At 35.4% G+C, this 18,696-nt stretch overlaps 1 protein-coding gene across 9 annotated transcripts in view; it reads left to right on the forward strand.

Annotated features, from left to right (window-relative positions):
• Positions 1-1,759: 1,759 nt before the first annotated feature.
• Positions 1,760-18,696, forward strand: part of LOC123533430 (5'-AMP-activated protein kinase subunit beta-1-like) — a 47,225-nt gene continuing 30,288 nt past the window's right edge. Inside the window, exons 1-4 of one of the 9 annotated variants that reach the window (XM_045315077.2) lie at positions 1,760-2,305; positions 4,503-4,657; positions 7,939-7,974; positions 16,479-16,572. In XM_045315077.2, coding sequence (XP_045171012.1) covers positions 2,162-2,305; positions 4,503-4,657; positions 7,939-7,974; positions 16,479-16,572 — 429 coding nt within the window. In that variant the 5' untranslated portion in view covers positions 1,760-2,161. Of the gene's footprint in view, positions 2,306-2,344; positions 2,789-4,502; positions 4,658-7,938; positions 7,975-16,478; positions 16,573-16,650; positions 16,745-18,696 lie in introns of those variants that run through there. The other 8 variants (XM_045315071.2, XM_045315092.2, XM_045315084.2 and 5 more) reach the window with 8 other exon arrangements.

Raw genomic sequence — 18,696 nt, forward strand, 5'->3', positions numbered from 1 at the left:
GTCCATTCTAAAAATAAGAAGTGGGGGGCAAATGTCATATCTGCCATTTCAACTGGGGGGCAAATGTCCGGTAACACATTTTTTTCATTGGGGGGCAAATGTCCTGGGGGGCAAAAGTCCTACAATCGTCATCAGTACACGTGTACTAAGACCGGCAAAATTTTCCAAATTAGTAAAATTAGTGATATTCAAACGTTTAGGGAAGCAAGAAGACATACAAATAACTTAAAAATAAACTAATTGAAAGAAAGAATAACTTTCTAGTTTACTTCAATAACTTAATAAATGTTGTGAGATGAGTATAAATATGAGAATATATCATTTAAAAAGGCCATGGAAAGCTTAAAATCTGTCATTTCCTACAGAAATCAATGGAACTCGGGATCAAAATTAGCTACTTATTTCAAACGCGCTTAGGGAAACAAGAAGATCATATTTTATTTTATCAAAAATTATATTGAAAGAAAGTGCAAATGTTGCAGATTACTTCAATAAGTTAACTTAATAAATATTGTCAGATAATGCTTTTGATGTCATTTGATGTGTTAAAGTTTTTCCCCTTCTATATTTCAATAGGCGTAAATTGACCGATACTGGGTAATCGATACACTCGATAAGCTGTTTTCAAGGGAGACAATTTCGTCAATAAGCCAGCAGATTGACTTAGATTTCTGGGTATGCTTAGTATCAGATAGATGTACTTTATACAAAAAAAAAAAAGAAAAATATTCTTGAAAGTATTCAGAATGACGCTGCGCGAATAGTGACTGCCACTGATTGGTTTCTATAGATAAACTTCTTTACGAAATTGGATGGGTATCATTGTCGGACATGAGGATAATGCAGAAATTAATTTTGGTTTATAAATACAATCATGGGTAATTACATAGTTACTTGAATGATATCTTTCCAGAAACAGTTCGTGTTACTAATACATATAATTTAAGAAATAATGACAACTACGCCACAGTTGCTGGACGTCTCGAAATTTATTCTAAATCAGTAATACCATCTTCTATTAAAATGTGGAACAATTTAGATATAGACACACGTAGTACTCGTACACTTTCAGCGTTCAAGTACAAACTTAAAAAATTGTTCAAACCGCCAGAAGTTCCGTCTGGATTTATTTTTTCAAATACATCATGCGAAAATCAGAAACAATTGTAGGCTACTAGCAATCTAAATGCGGACTTGCATTACAATCACTTACGGGATAATTCTACATGTAACTGATTTCTTTTAAAAAACGCAGACCATTATCTTTTCAAGTGTCCTTTGTACTCGGACCAGAGGCGTATCTTATTTACAAACACTTATGTATATCATCCTATTTCTCTTTGAAATAAACCGACAATAAAAGGCTCTTGTAAGAAGGTTCGAAAATGATTTTAAATCAAATATTCCTTATTTTCATGTATCAGTATACAGTTAGAGGCAAATGCGGCAGGTAGTTTCCAGCTCTTGATTTTGAAATACTTTGTGCAGTTTCATCAGCCGGAATCAGCACCAGGCTGGCATCACGTATCTTAGATTTTGAAAACGTGCATTCTTACATGAATCTTTACTAAATCTATCTGCTTTAGATCCTGTTTTCCTTTACATACATTGTATGCCTAATTAAAGTATAACCATATTGAATCAACAACTTTTTATTGAATATGACCATGAGCCAGACTGAAAAATTGTTTTTAATAGGCTTTACCCCCTGCAGAGCCTCAATTTTAGTAAACATCGGATCTTTTGATCGGGTATAACGTGTGTTTACACCGAGAGCATGACATTAATCGGCCATATTTGTTTATTCCCCTGACGTACGACGGAGCAAAGTGGTGTTTACAAACCGTAATTAACGGAATTCGACTTCATTCTTGAGTGATTCATGCGTTTGGTAATATAGTGACAATGCTATTCTGTGACTTGACATGATGAAATTAGCAGATGGTTAGAGTGCCACCTTGATTTAGGTGTAAAGGACATGTGAAAATCTTGTGTTTTGAACTTCATTTCCTGCGGTTTCCCAGACTTTTCCCTCAGCTTTTGATCAACAAAGAAAGTCCGTATTGTTGTTTTAAGCTACAGACAATTTAAAGCATACACAACGGATTTCTTTAAAAGATTCGCGTTTTCTCCTCCGCGCTGCCAGCCAATCGTTATAGCGATGGGGAATACGTCTCAGAAAGGAAGGCATATTTCAGGAGACGATTCGGGGCCATCTTTGACAGCTGGCAGGTTTATTGATGCACCGCAATACGAAACTGATTACAGTTATGGCTATGAACAGGTGCTTCCCAGATACCAAAGGGTAAACAAGTTGCAATTTCTATCAGCTGTGCACCCATGTTTTTATGTTGACCTACTTTCTGTTTATAATCAGTTTTCTCAATTTAATTTTTCAACCTGATATGTTGGATATGTGTGTCTTGTTACACTGATACAATATTGAATAAAACACTAATTCTTTATAGTAATTGTACTATGTCATTATTTTCTGGGCCTCTTGTTTATGTCTTTTCTTTCAACATTTGTAAGGACTTATCCTATTGGCTGATTGACTTGAATTATTATAATTTTCAGCAAAGGTGAAGGACAGAGATGTTTATATTCTGAAAGTCACAAAATATGTGTGTATGTTTTCCTGTAAATCTCATCATGAATCAGCCTTGTGTGTTCAAATTTTATTTTAAATTGTTGCCATATTATGGCAGAAAAAGATGAGTCAAAGGACAGCTTAAATGCATTTTTGAAAGTAATTGAATCAAGAAGACTTTCAGATAGAAGTTTTACGGTAAGATTTGCATCAATATATTTCCAGGAAGTGACTTTATACTTTTGTGAGCAATGATTGATTTTATTTTTGTTACGTTAGAATATGATTAATCATTACTAGACTATGGTATTAAGTTTGAAAGTTAATGGTCTTTATTAAACGGTTTGATATATTGTTTATTCAGTATTTCAAATGTTACTCTTTGACCTTGGGTTTGATCATAGATAAAAGAGGAAATTAGAATAATGACAATGCTATCAATCAAATCTTTCACTCAAATTTGTCTTTTATAGCTATAAAGTTGCTATAAAGTTGTTCCACTTGACTGAATTTCACTAGATTGAATTTCTGTGTAATTTAATATGTTTTTATTGTGACATTAAGGTTGTCAACAAAGGAAGTTATTTCTAAGAATGTTTTGACAGTAACAGTGCATTTACTGTCTTTTATAATTTCTTTAGCGAATCTATTGATTTTCTACATCTTTTCCCAGCGTAAAATATTAATTGTATCTTGCCAAGTTGTAATATTATTACTACCTCCAACTGTGTTTTTGGTTTAATATAGCCTAACATTTTTTTTTTTTTTTTTTAGTTAAATGCAGTGTTCAATAAGATTTCACTCAAATACTTTGACAAACTGAGTTAGGTCACAATATCTTGGACATAAAAGTAAAGTGCTCAACTTCAAATGTAGGTATAGGTCACATAATCTTGGGCATAGTTCCAACTGTAACAGTGATTATTCTGCAGTAGGAATGCTTGTGTAAAGGTGCAGTATTGGAAATAGTGATGTGTGCTGTTCACACTTAGTGCAGATAGATTGTTATCCTCCTTAGTAACATCATCAAACATTGTTGAAAATGCAGGGCTTTTCATACTTATAACATGTTACACTTCTGAATTGAAGAACAGATACTTTCGTCCCCAGTTGTGTCAGAGAAACGTCCTGTTAATATTTAACAGGGCCTGTCCTGGTCAATAATTGGCTGTAGCCAAATAAAGAAAAAGCTATTAAAATCAATATAAATATGCTTAAAATTACAAAATGGACCATCAAATTTGTAGCCAAATTGAAAAATGTGTAGCCAGAGTGGCAGATCATTAGCCTTTGGCTACAATGGCTAATGGCAGAGCAGGCCCTGAATATTATAAATGAATTTATTTTTGGTTGTTCTTTGGGCATTCTGATTTATATTCCACAAACTAAGAAATACTGACTCAATTTTAGGTTTGGAAGCCACCAAAGTTCAGCCTATATTACTGTCCTCTGTTACAGTTAAAATTAAGGAAACTATGGCCCTGTTCCTATATTTTTTTCCCTTAAATGCACAATTATCCTTTTCATCTGGCAAGCACCTTTCAAGTTGGGATGGGCTTGAAATGTATGCATTTTAAAGATAATTTTTTGTTATGGGAAGACATTGTTGTTAAATTATTACATAAAGGATTCTATGTCTACACATCTGTGTAATTTGAAAATGTTTAACATCTACAGTTGAACCTGTCTTAGAGGCCATCTGTATGAAGCAGCCACTTGGGGTTAAGCAACAAGATAATTTCTTAAGTTGACTTGCTCTAATTTCAGTCTGCCTTTAACAGCCACTTGCTTTCAGCAGTCAGATCGTGTCATTCTCATTAGTGGCTGCTTAATATAGGTTTGACTGTATGTAGTAAATACATTTTGAGGTTAGAGGCGGTCTGCAGCATTTTAAACAACCAGTTTATTTCAGAGAGCTAGGGCAGCAACTACATTAAGCCAAACAGACAATCGTGAGAAAGAAGAAAGACTCCTGCCGACTGTGTTTAAGTGGGAAGGTGGAGGCAAAGAGGTCTATGTCTCTGGCAGCTTCAACAACTGGAAAGCAAAAATACCTCTTGCAAAAAGGTACCAAAAATTAACTCAGAAGTTTTGTTTTAAGTTACAATAGCTCAAAACTATTGAACAATTATAATTTATAATGACACATAAAGTATGTGTTGGGTTTTACATCAATGTTTCCATACTGTTACTTCTAACAGAATAGTTCTATGTGTTATTTTTGCAGGTATTGTTTGCAATGTCAAACAAAAGCAAATTAGGTTCATTCTTCCTTAGTATTTGACATTTAATGTTTGTATTTACAAATAAATTATTTTAGTGAATTCTGCGCGTTGGATATCTTTAACATGGTAGCTCATATTCTTTAAATTGTATATCAATAATGTGGTGCCCAATGACAGTTGTGTTACATTGCACTGTTTATTGATTCATCGGGTTGCAATACATGTAGTGACATTTCAAAGCGAAGTACACAGTAATGGCACCATGTAAAAGTTAGTTGGTGTGTCAAGGCAGTACTGTCCAAATATAGTTTTATAGGATTTAACAGATTACAGTGAAACAGTTGCTGATGATGGTGAAGTGTGTGTCGCTCAAGAGCTCTGTCTTTACAGTCAAGGTCACAGACAAGGACCCTAACTATATTAAATAAATCCTGGCCCACATGCATATCGTTCCTCTTTGGCATATCAGATATGTATAGTGTTATATCTAGGGTTCAAAAAGGACAGGGTGCTATCTAAAAGAAGCAGGGTCTGTTCTAAATGCAGAAACGTACTGTAGCAGCGGTTGCATTTTTCCATGTTTATACAGACATTTTGTTCATTGGCACCTTTTTGATAGTATACTAAATCAATACTCTCACCAATTGATTTGAACACTCCAGGATATCTATTACCTGTGTTTGCACGCATTGAAGTAATCTGCGCATCCAAAAATCAGCAATGCATGTTGAGCGCAACAAGTAAAATATGGGATTAAGTAAAATATCAAAGGTGCATTGCAACATTTCAAAAGGGATGGGTGGGACACGCCACGGCATTGCTATAGAAATAACACTACCTTATGTGAAATATCTTGTTTATTATTTGTTTGATATTGCAAACAACTTTGTTTTATTTTTACATTGAACTTAAGACTGTTGTTTTTTATTTTATTTTGATATTCATAAAGGACAGATGTGCAGATTCATGTAGCTTTAAAGTCATACTGTCAATATTTACCAAGGACTCTGAATAAAATATTTTATTTTTGTTTATCTGTGTTTGTGGGACAGTTTCGAAATGTCAAATTAGTTATCAATGTGTTTGTGTGAGTCATTATTTATAAAATTAATTTTGAGCCTCTGCCAATAAAGGAAATGTTTTGAATGCAAAACATTATATAGGAAAATAAGGCAGTTTGATCTTGATCTAGAAGTACTATCTATATAAAATTTGAGAAACCAGTTTTTTTTTAGAAAGTTTGGAAACCAGTCTTGGAACCTCAGCATTTGATTGGTTGTTAAAGTGCCAAATTATGAATTGACCAATGGTAAAGTTGCTGTTTGAGACTGGTCTTCATACGTTCATAATTTTGGAACTTTGCCAGTTTAACTATTTTTCTGGTCACTCTGAGATTTTTTCATTGTTTGGAGAAAAGAAACAGAATTTTATTTTCCAAATTTTTTTAATGAGACATGTTAGCCCCCTTGTATTGATGAATGCAATGCTCTGTTTACATTACATTATGTTTGGTTGTTATTTTTTTGTTATACAGCTTGGGTGAAACTACTTCAACGATGTGTGTTGATATGCTGCTGCATTCTATAAAATCACAAACGTCAAATAGCATGATGAAACTTGCTTCCATTATGTGCGATAATATTCTATAAGTCGTTGTTGAAACATCATATTATCCACAATTTTTCCTTATCTCAGTGTATGAAAAATCATTTGTTTGTTTATGTTGAGCAAAGATATTTTTGTTTATTTGGATATTTATTTTTTTATTTTAATCAGAGAGAGGCATTATATTTTGCTTTTAAAGGTGGTCAGTCACATTTGAGGAACATTTTCTGACAATTTTCAGTATTCATATATTCTGTTAGAGATTTATTTAAGGAACAAAAAGACCCATTACATAAAGTTAGATCCCTATTGGAAATGTATGATTTATTACTTCTTAAGAAATTTTGTAATTATCTCCCTTTAACACAGAAGTGTTTAAAAAAAATGGATTATTTCTTTTAATTTCAATATAATTTCTAGTTTTACATTTGCATTTGATATATATTGGAATATTACAACTAGCTGAAACAAATGGCAAGTTTTGAAACAAAGTGTAGCTTTGGAACTGATTTCTTTTAAATCTGTGTTGGTTGCGCAACCAAGATAGACAAAGGGAGGTAATAATAATTTTATAAACTTGCATTTCTAATGAATTTAGCAAAATATGTTCTTGTCAATGCAAATCTTTTACAACTCTAATACAGTAGTGCTTATATTCGTAACATTCCTTAGGCAATGTATGTTTATTAAATTTATACTTATGCTAAAATAACGCTATCTTGGTTGGGCAACCAGGATAGGAAAATCAAAGTTTAAAAATTCTTCCAGTGAAAATCTGATGTGTATTAAGAACTTGATAAACACAAAGAAGTGTAAATTATCAGTTGGTAAAGTTTTAAAAAAATCTGAAAGTTGACCAAAATCTGATTAACCACCTTTAAGGCCATATATTTGCTACGTTAGTTTTACTTTGGAAGCTATTTGGTTTCAAAGTGTGTTAACCGTTAGCCTGCTGGTGGCGAGTGATTCTGCATTTGCGACAAATGCAGACCAAGATCAGCCTGCACATCCGTGCAGGCTGATCATGGTCTGCACTGTTCACTATTCGGTCTGTAAATTTTTGGTGAACTAGTATTTTAGCAGGCTAAAGGTTAATGAGGATATGTTCACTAAGATTGAAACTGGAAACCAGTTTTCAGTCATAGTGTAAGTTACAAACTAAGACGTACATGCATGTAAATTACTTCCTTGTCATATACTCTGATGACTTGGCTTGCTGGCTTTCTATGAGACTTAGCATTCGGCTTTTTCCTTTGCATTAATACTGCTGCGAATATAAAATTAGTACATTTTATGTTCTGTTACGTATTACTTAACGATACTTTGCAATTAACAGAACTTCTATTTCCAGCCTAGAATAGCCAGATCAAAGTATTATTAAATAAATTGCATATTCCTGATTTTATGTAATACTAATAGCTTACATTTCAGGAAAGGTTTTTTTATATAGTATGCATATTTTTTTTTTATTTTGATATGGGCATAATGCAACAAGACTTAATTCTGTTTTCATTACAGTGATGATATACAGGACCGTGATCATAAAACAACAGTGTATGTATGATTTCTTTCTCAGTATTAGAGACGGTATCATGATATATATCAGAATTACCAGTATGTCGTGATATATATCAACATGATATATCGGTATTATGACAGATATCGGTATTGTGATAAATGTCACCCTCGGGTTGCTGATATATGTCACCCTCGGGTTGCTGATATATGTTTTGAAACAGAGTAGTCTTATGTCTGAGTCAGCTTAATTTTTTTCATCAGTTTGAGTTTCTACAAAAAAAAACACTTTCGTTCGTAAAAATTACAATTTACGGTTCTCTACTGTAGTCACTGTAAATATGAAATCACTTTCCCCCGCTATCACTGTATGTTAACCTACATGTATGGTGTAAATAAAAATTGACCTTGACCCTGTAGAACCTTCGTAGTCTGATAAATGGTTCACAGCTAGAAATGTCGAGCTCCGGCTTCATGGGTCTTTGATGGGAATTGTTTAAGATAGGTCTTTTTCATGTCTCAGAAGTCTTACATTTCAAAGTTATAAGGCAGCTTTAGTTCAAACTTTCTCAGACGAACGTTTGTGATTAGTAGATGTACATACGTAATTAAAAAATTTATTAATTTTTTTCTTTTTATTTTATTATTTTTTTTTTTTTTTGGTAAAGGTAAGTTTTATTTACCGTCGCTTGGTGAAACAATTAACATAAACTCTCTGGAGCTTTTCTGCGACCCTATATTAAGAACAGTTAAAAACCAATTATACCTCACCCCCAGCAATTTGCTGGTACCCATTTACAGCTGGGTCGACTGAGGCAATCGTGATAAAGTGCCTTGCCCAAGGACACACTGCAATGGGAGTAGCCAGGATTCGAACCAGGGGCCTTCACTTCCGTAGGAAAGCGTCTTAGCCCTCTCGACCAATACGTCCACGCCACGTTATTAAAATTTTGTTGGGATCATAATTATTTCCCAGACTTCCCCTTTGTTTCTTGTAAGCTCGACTATTCGAACAATAGTCTAGCTATTCTACTCACCCTGGCGTCAACGTCACACCTTGGTTAAGTTTTTACATGCAAGTACATACAGCCATCTATTAAAGGCATATAGCTTTGAAACTTATTTTTTCTTTTTCTAGGTCAATTACCAACCTCTCTGGGTCAAGTCCCATAACTCTGACATGTATTTTGAGCAAATTATGCCCCCTTTTGGACTTAGAAACTTTTGGTTAAAGTTTTACATGCAAGTAACTATCTCCAAAACTAATGCAGATATTGATTTGAAACTTCACATGTGTCTTCGGGGTTATAAAACTAGTTGATAGCACCAAGTCCCATAACACTGACTTTCATTTTGGCCAAATTATGCCCCCTTTTGGACTTAGAAAATTCTGGTTAAAGTTTTGCGTGCAAGTACATACAGCTATTTCTAAAAGGCATTTAGATTTGAAACTTATTTTTTCTTTTTCTAGATCAATTACCAACCTCACTGGGTCAAGACCCATAACTCTGACATGTATTTTGAGCAAATTATGCCCCCTTTTAGACTTAGAAAATTTTGGTTAAAGTTTTACATGCAAGTTACTATCTCCAAAACTAATGCAGATATTGATTTGAAACTTCACATGTGTCTTCGGGGTTATAAATCTAGTTGATAGCAGTAAGTCCCATAACTCTGACCTTCATTTTGGCCAAATTATGCCCCCTTTTGGACTTAGAAAATTCTGGTTAAAGTTTTGCGCGCAAGTACATACAGCTATTACTAAAAGGCATATAGATTTGAAACTTATTTTTTCTTTTTCTAGATCAATTACCAACCTCACTGGGTCAAGTCCCATAACTCTGAATTGTTTTTTGAGCAAATTATGCCCCCTTTTAGACTCAGAAAATTTTGGTTAAAGTTTTACATGCAAGTTATTATCTCCAAAACTAATGCAGATATTGATTTGAAACTTCACATGACATTGTGTCTTCGGGGTTATAAAACTAGTTGATAGCAGCAAGTCCCATAACTCTGACCTTCATTTTGGCCAAATTATGCCCCCTTTTGGACTTAGAAAATTCTGGTTAAAGTTTTGCGTGCAAGTACATACAGCTATTACTAAAAGGCATATAGATTTGAAACTTATTTTTTCTTTTTCTAGATCAATTACCAACCTCACTGGGTCAAGTCCCATAACTCTGGCATGTATTTTGGGCAAATTATGCCCCCTTTTGGACTTTGAAAATTCTGGTTAAAGTTTTACATGCAAGTTTCTATCTCCAAAACTAATGCAGATATTGAATTGAAACTTCACATGTGCCTTCGGGGTTATAAAACTAGTTGATAGCAGCAAGTCCCATAACTGATATGCATTTTGGTCAAATTATTCCCCCTTTTGAACTTAAAACTCTTTTGATATTTAACCTTTTTGGGTAATATTTTTCCTGCTTCTGGGACAATATTTCGAATAGTCGAGCTTGGCTGTCTTACGGACAGCTCTTGTTTTGTTAATGGAATAAGTTTGCAGGGTTCGCACAGGCTTGAAAAGTACTTGAAAATGAAGGGCAGTCTTGAAAAGTCCTTGAAAACACAATTTGTCTTGAAAAGTGCTTGAAAATTGCCCAAAGACCTTGAAAAGTACTTGAATTTCTTATTTTGTCGTATGCTAGACAATTAAAATCTCCCCAAAAACCAAAAGTAAATCTTTTAGAATAAAATGGCAAGTTTCGAACAATGGGCAGAGCTACGAAAACGCTGTAATAAAAAAAGGTCGAATGTGTTCGGGACGAAAGCAAAGTTTGGGTACGAATGTTTCGTACTTTCTGTTTAGCGTTGTCTCCCCTGACTAAAATGGCGTCAATTCGTCACGGAGCATGAATCGCAATTCTTATCGTAATGGGAAAGTGTGTGACAGTCTTACGGTACCCCCACCCCAAACAGTTACCATTCTGTTTGCATCATCGAGTGCTAGTATTTCAAACTAAGTATAAAAAAATAATGTACTTAAAGCAGAAATTATATGGACAATGCAAACCAGAAATATACCTTAAACAAGTCCAATGAAAACATTAATAAAATATTTCAAACCATGTTTCCAGACAGTAAAATAGCGAAAAAGTTTGCTCTTGGTGAAAGAAAAACTGCCTATATCTGTGTATTTGGCCACTTTAAAAGCTTACTGACTGAAAAGATCAGGGGACCATTTGTCGCTCTGATTGATGAAACTTGAAATAAAAAGATGCAAGAAAAACAGATGGATCTTCATATTAGGTTTTGGGATGCAGAATCACAGCAGGTAGTAACACGGTATTATGGTTGAATAAGTCCTTGAAAACTATAAGACTAGTGCTTGAAAAGTCCTTGAAAAGTCCTTGAATTTGACTTGGCCTTGTCTGTATGAACCCTGGTTTGGTCAGCATTTGACATACAATTGATTTTAGACTCGTGGAGCACACTTTATCAGGGTGAATTGTTTCTTTTTGTCCAAATCCCGCTTGCAGCTGGAAATTGGATTACCTTTATTATACGCCCGAAGCGACATAATTATGTTATGACGCCGGTGTCCATCTGTCTGTTAGCAATTTCGTGTCCGCTCTGTAACTCTTGAACTCCTTAACCCATTACCCCATGGATACGAGTTTTAACCCATTTGCGACCAGTGCAGATCCAGACCAACCTGCACGTCCGTGCAGTCTGATCAGGATCTCCACTGTTCACTTTTATATTCATAAAAGCATTTCTGACTGAAAAGCGAACAGTGAAGATCCTGATCAGACTTCACAGATGTGCAGGCTGATCTTGATCTTCACTGGTCGCAATTGTGTTAAAACACGTATCCATGGGGTAATGGGTTAAAGGATTTCGAAGAAACTTGACACAAGTGTTCAACACATCGAGACAACATGCAGAGCACATGTTTTGGATGGCTCGCTTCAAGGTCGAGGTCACACTTAGGGGTCAAAGGTCATATGACTTTGTTTCGTGTCCGCTCTGTAACTTTTGAACTGCTTGAAGGATTTTTAAAGAAACTTGGCACAAATGTTCACCACATCGAGACAATATGCAGAGCTCATGTTTTGGATGGCTCGCTGTAAGGTCAAGGTCACTCTTAGGTGTCAAAGGTCATACCTTCAGGTGTATATTGCTCCACATTGTGGTGCTCTTGTTAAGGAATCAAATATTTTCTTTTTATGTGATAGAAATTATGGTTCTTTAGTAATTTTACTAATTTAAGTATCATAATTTTGTACACTGCATCTAAATTTTAAACAAGCTTCACTTAGAAGTTCAAGGTGTAACACCCAAGACAATATGTCTTCTCGAGTTTCCAGTTTGTTTCCACAAATTGCTCATAGTTAAGGCCCAGGCACACTGATAATCTTAATCTTTTTAAGTGACTGGGTTTAATAACAGGTACCTTAATTTTTTATTTGTATTCTGACTTCCTGTTTGTAATAATTTCATGATTTTTCAGTCATATTACAGTTGAACATATCTTAGAATTCACCCAAGTATTCAATGCTTTGCCTATATGTTTAATACTGCTGCAATTAACACTAGTCAAAGTTTGGACAGAAAGTATTTGCATGGCTTGCATTGTTATTCATTTTAACTATTTTGACTAGTATTTTTGGCATTGTTATTCCCTGCTTAGTTTAAATTTTGCACATTATTGATGCCACTGTAGGTAGATGTTATTTGAAATTTAAATATTTTTATGCCCCCCAAAAGTGGGTATATTAAAATCACACTGTCTGTCTGTCCATATGTGTGTGCATCCTTGTAAATTCTTGTCCGGGCTGTAGCTTCAACATTCATTGGGGGATTTGAAAATAATTTGACACAAATGATAACCATATTGAGAAGGTGTGTTGCGCTTGTGACCCGGGTCTCTCAGGTCAAGGTTACAAAACGATGTCTTACCCTTAACCCTAACCCAAGATCATGTGTGATGTGTGATTTTTATGCCCCTGGCATCTACTGATGTGGGAGGCATATAGTGATTGTCCTGTCCGTTCGTCCGTCCGTCCGTACGAGGTTAACCAAATGGGACTGTTTTGTCTAGCATAAATACCCCTTACTAGAATGACTTGATACTAATGCAGATGTAACGTGTGACCATTCCTCATCGTCAAACATCACCTGACTTCAGTTTGACCTTGACCTCATTTTGGACTTAGGTTGCTTTATATGGGCCATCTCTTGGTTAACCAAATGGGACCGTTTCGTCTAGCATCAATACCGCTTACAAGAATGAATTGATACTAATACAGATGTAACATGTGACCATCCCTCACCTTCAAACATCACCTGACCTCAGTTTAACCTTGGCCTCATTTTGGACTTAGATTGCTTTATATGGGCCATCTCTTGGTTAACCAAATGGGACCGTTTCGTCTAGCATCAATACCGCTTACAAGAATGAATTGATACTAATACAGATGTCACCTGTGACCATTCCTCATCGTCAAACATCACCTGACCTCAGTTTGACCTTGACCTCATTTTGGACTTAGGTTGCTTTATATGGGCCATCTCTTGGTTTACCAAATGGGACCGTTTCGTCTAGCATCAATACCGCTTACAAGAATGAATTGATACTAATACAGATGTAACCTGTGACCATTCCTCATCTTCAAACATCACCTGACTTCGGTTTGACCTTGACCTCATTTTGGACTTAGGTTGCTTTGCATCGACAAGGATGCCACTGGGGGCATCAAGCGTTATTGAATGCAGCTTCTTGTTTTTGGTCTGCTTTGGGGGCATTTGTCACTAATAGTGACAGCTCTTGTTGTATTTGACATTTTCAAATAGTTTCTTTTGTATGTATACTGATCAGAGATTTTTACTTACAGAAATCACAGAGAATGGCTGCAATTGGGCTAGTGCAATGTGACATTTTTATCTGCTTTTAATGTTTATATTCACTGTGCAGTTGTAATTACAATGTATATACAAATGCAATTATATATCAGTGTTAAGGTAGTTCTCCACATTTGAATCAAATAGTGTTGTAAAATTCTATGAAATTCTATTTTTTCAAAGCATCATTTTATCTGAAGAAAATTCTGCCAATAAATAGGATAGATTTCTCGCTTGATTTTTTGTTAGACTAAGTTGAAAATATTGGTCCTCCAGTCAATTTACTCAGTGGGATTATGTGAGAAATCACACTTTTGATGACAGTTTTGCATATAAAAAGATCCACAATGTAGATTTTAATGAAACTTTTCACAGTAATGTAGATTTGCCTATTTTCAGTCATATGGTTAAAGAAAATAGGTTGGTCCATGTGCTAAATTTTTCACAGTTAGCAAAATATCATTTGCTTCCTATGTTTTATCATTTGAATTATTTTACATGAAAACCTCTGAAAATCTATTTCCAAAAGACAGTAGTGCTGATTGTTCACTTAATATACAGAATAAAGTACATTTTCATAACGTTATAGTCACCACATAATAACTACCAACCATCATGACCATTATTCTAGGTTTTTCAGATAAATGATGTAATGCCATCACTTTCTGTTCTTTTAAGTAAACATGCAGAACTACCTTAAGAAGCACAGTTTCTGTTCCAGTCAATTAACTGGTACAAAATACCTTGACTGTCAATTAATTATGATTGAAATCAGATTTATCTTCATTTGATGTTTTAGCTCGACTATTCAAAGAATAGTAGAGCTATTGGACTCGCCCATTCGTCTGTCGCGTCCGCGTCCCGATTTGGTTAAGTTTTTGTATGTAAGCTGGTATCTCAGTAACCACTTGTTGGAATAGATTGAAACTTCACACACTTATTCACTTCGATAAACTGACCTACATTGCACAGGTTCTATAACTCTATTTTGCGTTTTAAAAAAATTATGCCCCTTTTCGACTTAGAAATTTTTGGTTAAGGTTTTGTATGTAAGCTGGTATCTCAGTACCCACTAATGGGAATGGATTGAAACTCCACACACTTGTTCACTGTCATCATCTGACTTGCACTAAGCACGTCCCATAACTCTACTCTGCATTTTTTCAAAATTATGCCCCTTTTTTGACTTAGCAGTTTTTGGTTAAGGTTTTGCATGTAAGCTGGCTCAGTATCCACTTATGGGAATGGATTGAAACTTCACACACTTGTTTAATGTCATGATCTGACATGCACTATGCAGGTCCCATAACTCTACTATATATTTTTTCAAATGCCCCTTTTTTGACTTAGCAGTTTTTGGTTTAGTTTTTGTATGTAAGCTGGTATCTCAGTATCCACTAATGGGAAAGGATTGAAACTTCACACACTTGTTCAGTCATGATATGACATGCAGTGCAAAGATTCAATAATTCTACTTTGCATTTTTACATGCCCCTTTTTCAACTTAGCAGTTTTTGCTTAAATTCTTATGTGTAAGCTGGTATCTCAGTACCCACGAATGGAAATGGATTGAAATTTCACACATTTGTCCACTGTCATGAACTGATAAGCACTGTGCAGGTTCCATAACCCTGTTTTCCATTTTTACAAAATTATGCCCCTTTTTCGACTTTTGTATTCATTCAGTTGACAAGGCTGTTGAATAGTCGAGCATTGCTGTCCTCCGACAGCTCTTGTTGATCTTGATAGTATGCTAGACAGTATGATCTGTACTGTAAAATCAGTAACCTTTAGCCTGCTGCCCTGCCTTTGAGACCAGTGCAGACCAAGATCAGCCTGCACATCCATGCATGCAGGCTGATCATGGTCTACACTGTTCGCTACTCAAGTCAGTAAATTTTCAGTGAACACTGTAAGTTTTTCAGCAAGTGTCTTATCGGCTTGTTACTTAAGACCGAAAAAGAAAGTTGGAACTGTTCTTATTTTGCTGGAATGCATATATTCATATTCAGAGCATAAGCTTATTTAATTCAGCAAAAGCTTTACATAATTCAACTTTAAGCTTACCTTGTACAAGAAAAAAGCGTACTTAATTCAACATAATTCAGCATGTTTATAAACTTAATTCCTAACCAAATTCATCACACAATGATATTAATCATTTATTGACAGAGTCTCAAAATATTATTTCATAATACTGTGGTAGAAAGGACATTTGAGCCGCACCTTGAGAAAACCAACATAGTGGGTTTGCGACCAGCATGGATCAAGACCAGCCTGCGCATCCGCGCAGTCTGGTCAGGATCCATGCTGTTCGCTAACAGTTTCTCCAATTCCAATAGGCTTTAAAAGCGTACAGCATGGATCCTGACCAGACTGCGCGGATATGCAGGCTGGTCTGGATCCATGCTGGTCGCAAACCCATTATGTTGGTTTTCTCATGGCACGGCTCATTTGTAACATTTTGTCATTGTTGCATTGCATGTAGCTATGTCTCATTCATGTTTTATTGGAAATTGGATCTGCCATCTTTGTTCTTGGCCAATATACCCTTGTGCTATTTCTGCATGTTTTATGTCTCGACTCACAGTCACAGGGCTTGGGGCTGATTACACGTGACTGTCTGTCACACTATATACATGTTGCTTTTTTACAGCTTTCAGTATTATTTATGTGATCTTATATTTTCTTTTCAGTCATGGCGATTTCTACACAATTATTAACCTCCCTGAGGGTGAACATCAGTATAAATTTAGCGTGGATGGTTCCTGGCAACATAATGCCAGTGAGGTAAAAAAAAACAACCCAGAACAGATGGTGCCAGTAGTTCTTTTTTTTATAAAATATTTTTTTTGCATTGTATTGTAGTAATGGTGATTTCTTCACAATTGTGGAACTTCCGGAGGGAGAACACCAATATAAGTTTTATGTCGACGGAAACTGGCTCCATAATGTAAATGAGGTATGACTGGTGTATTTAAGGATGTTTCTGTTGCTTTGTTTATAAACTGCTGTTATGTTAAGTAAGTTCGAAGATTCCAGTTATCTGGCCTTTAGAACACGGCTTGTCTGTTGGTTGATTATACCCCCAAAGTATATGTTTGCTTGCTTCATTGGAGTACTGCACAGTCATTCAGCTGTCCAGATTTTTTCTTCGAGGTATATGAAACTGCTTTATATTTTCAAACAATTATTTTCGCAATTAAATTTTGACAAGATACAAACATGACCTGTATCACTAGGTTCAAGGTCAAGGTTACATTTTGAGGTCAGAGGTCATGATGACAAATGTTAATTTTTGTATGAAAGCAACATTTGGGGGTATAAATCACCTCAGTGATCACTCTAGTTTACATATTTCTAGCAGTGTTTTTGGTTCAGATCAGTATTTTATTTAGGCCAAAAAAAAAATATGTATGTTTCCGGTGACCCGACCAACCCTAATTTTAGCCCCCGACCCTAAACTTTTTTTCCAACGAAAATTTACGGGTACGAAAAAAATATGCTCTCATTTAGGAACATCGGATCGATGGACATTCATCGAGCTCTTTGAACAAGTCCACCCACCGACAGGCAGTTTCTTGGGAAGGATCTGATAATTCTATATTCACATTCATCGCACATTGGCGAGTTAAATTCTGGATAGGACGAGTGGACTTCGCTGTATACTCCACCGATCGGGCGAGTGGTTTTTACGTCGTAACTTTACCAAATTCAGAAATTATATCACGAAAAAATACCTGGATTGACTGGAATATACCCACGAAACGTAAAGATTTCAAAACGTCATGCCGGTAATTTTCCATTCCACGAGCACGTGTGACCTATGGTAATATTTAATTTACATCGCCGTTACTTCTGTTTATCGACACGTACACAAAAACGCGCGTAGTGCATTCATTAGCTCGACTATTCATAGAATAGTAGAGCTATTGGACTCGCCCATGCGTCGGCGTCCGCGTCGGCGTCCGCGTCGGCGTCTGCGTCCGCATCCTGATTTGGTTAAGTTTTTGTATGTAAGCTGGTATCTCAGCAACCACTTGTGGGAAAGGATTGAAACTTCACACACTTATTCACTGTGATAAACTGACTTACATTGCACATGTTCCATAACTCTGTTTTGCTTTTTTACAAAATTATGCCCCTTTTTTGACTTAAAAATTTTTGGTTAAGGTTTTGTATGTAAGCTGGTATCTCAGTAACCACTTGTGGGAATGGATTGAAACTTCACACACTTATTTACTGTGATAAACTGACTTACATTGCACAGGTTCCATAACTCTATTTTGCTTTTTTACAAAATTATGCCCCTTTTTCGACTTAGAATTTTTTGGTTAAGGTTTTGTATGTAAGCTGGTATCTCAGTACTCACTAATGGGAATGGATTGAAACTTCACACACTTGTTCACTGTCATGATCTGACATGCACAAAGCAGGTCCCATAACTTTATTTTGCTTTTTTACAAAATTATGCCCCTTTTTCAGCATAGAAATTTTTGCTTAAGTTTTTGTATGTAAGCTGGTATCTCAGTATCCACTAATGAGAAAGGATTGAAACTTCACACACTAGTTCACTGTCATGATATGACATGCAGTGCAAAGGGTCAATAACTCAACTTTGCATTTTACAAAATTATGCCCCTTTTTGAACTTAGGAGTTTTTGGGTTAAATTCTTATATGTAAGCTGGTATCTCAGTACCCACTAATGGGAATGGATTGAAACTTCATATACTTGTCCACTGTCATGAGCTGATAAGCACTATGCAGGTTCCATAACCCTATTTTACTTTTTTACTAAATTATGCCCCTTTTTCGACTTTCTTATTCATTCAAACGACAAGGCTGTTAAATAGTCGAGCGTTGCTGTCCTCCGACAGCTCTTGTTTTTTAATATAATCGCTTAAAATTTTCAA

The sequence above is a fragment of the Mercenaria mercenaria genome, chromosome 1, assembly GCF_021730395.1.
Source record: "Mercenaria mercenaria strain notata chromosome 1, MADL_Memer_1, whole genome shotgun sequence".
Lineage (NCBI taxonomy): Eukaryota > Metazoa > Mollusca > Bivalvia > Venerida > Veneridae > Mercenaria > Mercenaria mercenaria.